At 43.2% G+C, this 6,183-nt stretch overlaps 1 protein-coding gene across 3 annotated transcripts; it reads left to right on the plus strand.

Annotated features, from left to right (window-relative positions):
• The first annotated feature begins 736 nt into the window (after nucleotides 1–736).
• LOC103564380 (leukocyte immunoglobulin-like receptor subfamily A member 5) lies at nucleotides 737–5,901 on the plus strand. Of its 3 annotated transcripts, none has more exons than XM_070558515.1 (6): nucleotides 743–869; nucleotides 1,033–1,068; nucleotides 1,258–1,542; nucleotides 1,689–1,991; nucleotides 4,869–4,925; nucleotides 5,073–5,901. In XM_070558515.1, the coding sequence occupies exons 1-6, from the start codon at nucleotides 836–838 to the stop codon at nucleotides 5,207–5,209; spliced, it is 852 nt and encodes a 283-aa protein (XP_070414616.1). In that variant the 5' UTR covers nucleotides 743–835; the 3' UTR covers nucleotides 5,210–5,901. The 3 variants fall into 3 exon arrangements, with proteins under 3 accessions (XP_070414618.1, XP_070414616.1, XP_070414617.1); XM_070558516.1 differs by having other exon boundaries at nucleotides 4,875–4,925; XM_070558517.1 differs by lacking the exon at nucleotides 1,033–1,068 and having other exon boundaries at nucleotides 737–869.
• The last annotated feature ends 282 nt before the right edge of the window (nucleotides 5,902–6,183 follow it).

Here is a 6,183-nt window from a genome sequence, read left to right on the forward strand (position 1 = left end):
ATGCTGCCAACGAGGAAAATGAAGCTCAGAGACTGGGCATTAATTCTCAAGGTGACATGGACAGTGGAAGATGGAGGAATATTTAAATAAGAATCAGCTTTGTCCCCCAAATCAGAGCACTAACCCACTCATTGTCCCCTAAAGCTCAAGACAGGACCCCAGGATGAGGAGGAGAGCTCTGCTCAAGGGAAAAAGGGCTCTGAGGAAACAGGAATGACTTAGAGGTTTGTTCCCTGAGGGATTGTGGTGGATGCTGTTGAAATAAAAAAGAGAAATTCGAGAAGACACCTGTGATAGAAAGAAAATTCACACTCTGGAGCCAAGAGAAGAGTCATGTTTTCTTCCCTATTTCCATTTATTTATCCTTTGTGCTCATTGTCACTATGATCTTGACCAGAACTGTGCAGTTAGATGTTGAGCATGTCTCTCTGCTGATCTGAGCTCTGCAGTGCAGCAGGAACCTGCATCTTCCCTGACGTATCTCCAGGGCATAGATGACCAGTATTTATGGTGAAGAAACCACAGGGATGTTCTGATGGATGAGTTGAAGAGTGAAGGAGATCCCTCTGGGGAGGCTCTGAGAGGGAAGGACATGTCCTGGGTCACATCCCCTGGAAGAGGCATCTCAGGAAGGCACCACATGTATTTGCTGCTCTGACTTGGAGATGAGAGCCAGGCCCCTGGGGTAGGGCAGTTCCTCTTCCTGTGAGGTTGCTGATGTGGCAGCCCTGTGACTGGGAGACAAGCCTTCAAGTGGCCACAGCCTGTGTGTCTGTCTTACTGAGCACTGTGGTCTCCTCCATCTGCACAGCTGGGGCCAGAGGGAGGAGACGCCATGATCCCCACCCTCACGGTGCTGCTCTATCTTGGTGAGATTTGAGGAGGGGGTGCTGGAAGCCCTAGTCTGGGAGGGACCCCACCCCACAGCCAGACCCTGGTCTCTCAGGAGACCCCAATACTCAGAAGGCTCATGAGGAGAAGGGTTCTTCTCAGGCTTCAGGGGCAAATCTCTCACAGGGAACCCTCTTCCAGGGCTGACTGTGGACCTGATGACCCCAGTGCAGGCAGGTAAGTCTGTCTCCAGGTGTCTCTGGTCCCACCTCTTCACGGGGGACAGGACACCACCCCTGGCATCTGGAGATGGAGAATAGAAGTTTTAGACTGACAGATGGAGGATGTCTGGGAGGATCCTGGGGCCGAGGGCTGGAGAACTGCAGTACTGAATGTATTGTGACCCAGCCTTTGATTTCATTCCAGGAACCCTCCCCAGACCCACCATATGGGCTGAGCCAGGCTCTGTGATCTCCTGGGGTAAGCCTGTGACTATCTGGTGTCAGGGTACACTGGATGCCCAGGAGTACCATCTAGATAAAGCGGGAAGCCCATCACCCTGGAGAAGACAGAACTCATGGGAGCCCAGGAACAAGGCCAATTTCTTTGTTCCACAGATGACGGATCTTTATGCAGGACAGTATCACTGTTACTTTATCAGCCCCACTGGCTGGTCAGAGAACAGTGACCCCCTGAAGCTTGTGGTGACAGGTAGGAGGACACTCATGGATCCCAGCTTCAAGCTCTGCCCTCAGGAAGGGGGTCTGCACTCACAGGTGTCATTCCTCTCACAGCTCAGCCCTGGGGGACATGAGGGAGGCATGATCCATTTAACATGTTGCCTTCTTCCCTCCTAGGGGTCTTCAGCAAACCCGCCCTGTCAGCCCTGCCAAGTCCTGTGGTGACACCAGGAGAGAATGTGACCCTCCAGTGTGTCTCATGGCTTGGATTTGACAGGTTCATTCTGACTAAGGAAGGAGAATCCCAGCCCTCCTGGACCCTGGACTCTCAGCGACACCCCAGTGGGCAGCCCCAAGCCCTTTTCCCTGTGGGCCCCGTGACCCCCAACTACAGGTGGACCTTCAGATGCTATGGATATAACAGGAAGTACCCCGAGGTGTGGTCAGTCCCCAGTGACCCCCTGGAGCTTCTGTTCTCAGGTGAGGCGCCCCTGTCCCTGTCCTCTCTGAGATCAAAGGGTCAGCTCAGGACTCTGTCCACAGGAGAGCTCTGATCACAATGGAGATAATTTCAGCACAATTGATGTTCCACAAGGGAGGGCCGATCCATGAAGGGATGGAAATAGGCAGAGGCCTCTCACTATTGGGGCATCTTAACCCTGAATCTTAGCAGAGATACAGAGTATGGAGAGCTGAGTGAGACAAAGGTCAACCCAGGAGGAATGTGACTAGACTGAGGGTGAGAAGACCGTCCCCACTGCTCACCTCCTGATGTCTCCATCTCAGAAAATGAGCCTCTGGTGTCCCAGGTCCCACTGGACACTGTCCTATAGAGGGAAGAATCCCAACCTGTGCGTACTGCTCTACATGGCTCTCCTGTGCTCACCTGGGGGCCTCATGCCTCTCAGTGCACACCTGAGACTAAGGAGGGACCATGCACAGCTCACTGGGGTCTCTTAGGGGATTACTGCATAGCACCTCTGTGTGCAGCTCATGTCCACTCTGCATTTTCTGTGCACACTTCTCTATCATTGCTCTCTTTCTCTGAGAATTGTTATAGCAATACTTGTGTATATAAATTTACAAATCTAAGTTATAAAGATTGAAAATGAAAACTTTAAAATAGAAAACTTTAAAAATAGAAAACTTCAAAATAGGGAATTCTACTCCTATTTTCATTGGGACTATTAAACTTATACTTTTGTTATGGAGAATAATAAAATTAAACTTCTTATTAATATGAAGTTTCCTTACAAAAATTGCTTAAAAGGAAGGTTTATTAATGACTTCTTGCTCTTTGTATTTCTATTCATGAAATTGTCTTTATCCATAGCTTAAAAATTGCTTAACTACTTTAATAATTTATAACCAAGATCTTGATTTCTTCATATTTTTATTTTATTTAATCAATTTATTTTTAAATTTTACTTTTTGCAAATTTATTTGTATATTATATTAATAAGAAATGATTTATTTCCAATGACCACTTCTGATTTACTGACAATAATTATATCAACCACAAGAAAATTGAAATTTAACTTCTTTGGGGTTATTTTAAGAATTTTTTTTTATTTTGCAACAGTAGATTCTCCTCAAGCTAATTTTATTTGCATAAAATGCTATATGATAGCGATGACAAAAAAATATTAAGGTTTAGTTGTGTCACTTTAAGAAAACTTCTTCATTTTTAGCTGAAATTATTTAAGCCAAATGTGTCAAAAATCTGTGTTTTCTATGCACAACATTATTGATCCATCCATTTCAGTTCATTTTTCTTTTACATCAGGGATTTATTAGGAAAAACATCTTTTAAAAATAAATTTGAATTTCTTTTCCAGACAATTGCACATCTCCTGAACAGTTATATTTTCTGTTTAATTTATAAACATGGTGAGATACTTTAAAAAGTCTTCTTGGTATTAAACACTAGGATAATAATCCCACTGAATGATGTCTATCATTCGTTCATATTTTCTGAATTGTATATGCTTATTTAACATTTTATATGGCATCTGTCATTAGCATTGACCTCTAATATATTTTTGTTTTGTAATCTTTTTTTTTTTTTTTGGTTTGTATGTGAAAACTGGTTAAAATAGATTTGCAAGATTACCTATTTCTTTGTGCTTACCCAGCTTTCTAACAGAACTGACTTTCTTTGTTCCTTAAGGCTTTGAAGACCAGAACTGTGGACTTCCTTGGTTCTGGAGATTTGATATTTAGGGGTTAGAGATTATCTTTTAAGATAAAAAGCATATGATTAGCCTTCTCTTCTTGAAACCATACAGCAGTTTTCAGAGTCGTGCCAGAGAGAGACAGAGAGAATGATGAGGATGAGGGTAATGAAAATGATGGCACCTCCCTCCTCTGTGCCGTCATCTGTGGCCTTTCTCAAATACACCAAACCCCCGGATCTCAGCTCCCCCTTCTCCTCTGGACCCTCCCTACATCCCACAGATATGACTTTATTCCTTAATGAAGAAAAGACTGAGATCTTTCTGAGGACCTGCTCTTCCTGCAGCCTGTGACACTCCTTGTCCCGGTCTTCATGTGGCTCATTTCAGGTTCCTTCTATTCGGGAATAAGTTTAAATGTCTTCTCCAAGTGTGACCTTCACTGAGACACTGATCAGAACTGACCTGCATAGATAGATCCACATAGGATCATGCTCTAAGAAAGCAGAAACACCGTTTTATGTCCCACTGAATTAACATCACTGTTTAGAAAATATACATTTGCATATAAGGTGTGTGTGTTTGTATCCCACTGTAAGTATACCTAACTATGAAGAATGAATTAACAAAAGACTAAATGGATGACTAATTTCCAGGTGAAGATTAGACTGTAGATTCCAGAGGGAAGGAACTGATTGAGATGGCATGAAGGGGACCAGTCCCAGAATTCTACCCCTCTGTGCTAAAGACATTGAGGAGCCCTTGGTACCAACCCTACATCCATGGATCCTGGGGCCTCAGTTGTTGAATAAATAGAAGCTCTTATATCCAGAAGAGTTATCTTACAAGGTCCATATCCCAGAATGAACAGAGAGCATACAAGAACTCAATTATTTCTGTAATGTGAGATCATTTTTCTCATCAATCTGGAATTCTTGGGACACATACAAACTGATCCAAAGTGACTCAGAAGCAATGTTTAAATTAAAAAAAAAAAACACACACAGAGACTGAATGAAGCAAATGAGAACAGAGCAAATCCTTCTATGGCAGACAAAGTGCTCATTAAGGGACTGCATAACAGTTACATCAAGAGGAACAGAGGGGATTATAAGACCACAGAGCCCAGGAAAAAGGCTTGAGTTGCATCAAATCCTAATCTATCCCCAATTCTTTTTTTAAGTCTCAGGAGCGGCTGACACCATCAGCCCATCACAAAACAATTCAGACTCCAAGAGTGGTGAGTAGGAGTAATTCTCAGTTATGGGGCTGGTGCAGAGGGTCATGTCCTGTCAAGGGGAGGAAGATGCCTGGGTGGACATCCAAGGATCCTGGGCTGATTTTGGTCTGCCCTGACCTCTATGACCTCTTTGTCCACAATTCCTAGCCTCAAACTCCAAAGGTTACACAGTGGAGAATCTCATTCGGATGGGTGTGGCTGGCTTGATCCTGGTAGCTCTTGGGATTCTGCTATTTCAGGATCAGCACAGCCTGAGAAGACCCCAAGATTCACCCTGGAGGTAAACATAATAGATAACAATGGAGGCCCACCCAGTGGCATAGTGGTTAACTTTGCACTCTGCTTCACCTTCATGAGTTCACCTGTTTGGATCCTGGGTGTGGACCTTACATACTGCTCATTGAGCCATGCTGTGGTGGCATCCCACATAGAAGAATCAGAATGAGTTACAGCTAGGATATATAATCATGTGCTTGGGTTTTGGGGAGAAAAAAGAAAAAGAGGAAGATTGTCAATGGCTGTTAGCTCAGGGCCAGTCTTCCTGACCAATAAAAATCCCCAGAAAAGCATATCTTAAAAAAAAAATCTTGTGCTCCTATGGGAAAACAAAGATGTAACGATGTACTGTTCAGAGTGTTAGAGTCTTGGAAATAATTCTTGTGTGCCCAGAAGGTTCTGGAAGAAAATCTGGAGCATATGCTGTGTGAACTGTCTGCAGGTCATTGCAAGATGGAGGAATCATTGTTCATGTGCACGGACAATATATGGACTTTTCTGTCAATTACCGTAGAACTTTCCCTCATGACCACTATTGAGTTATCTTGACGGGCGTCTATCATTGCCACTTTCTGTGAAATCAGCATGTTTGCAACATGGCAGATTTGAGTCCACACCTCCCCATACTTTCTTGCTCTTCTATACTTTCATATAATATATTTTTCCTCATTTTTAAATATCACATACCTTGATGTCCTTATGTAGTCTCCATATCTTCATTTAAGAGCATGAAATCTGTTTTAATAAATCAATAAATTGTCATAATATAGATCCAGCCTCGAAGAGAAAAATCCAAAATGATGCTCTAACACTCTCTCTGGACTTCACAAGCCCTTCACTTTTCATTGGATACTACCTGTGTAGTTCCTTCAGAAATATCATCACTTGGAATCAAGATATTGCTGTTTGAGATAATAGCACGGTTCTTTACTGTCCCTGAAAATTTCATTCATAGAAAACACTGATTCAAATCATTTTCCAG

Source organism: Equus przewalskii, chromosome 9 (genome assembly GCF_037783145.1).
Source record: "Equus przewalskii isolate Varuska chromosome 9, EquPr2, whole genome shotgun sequence".
NCBI classification, from domain to species: Eukaryota; Metazoa; Chordata; class Mammalia; order Perissodactyla; family Equidae; genus Equus; species Equus przewalskii.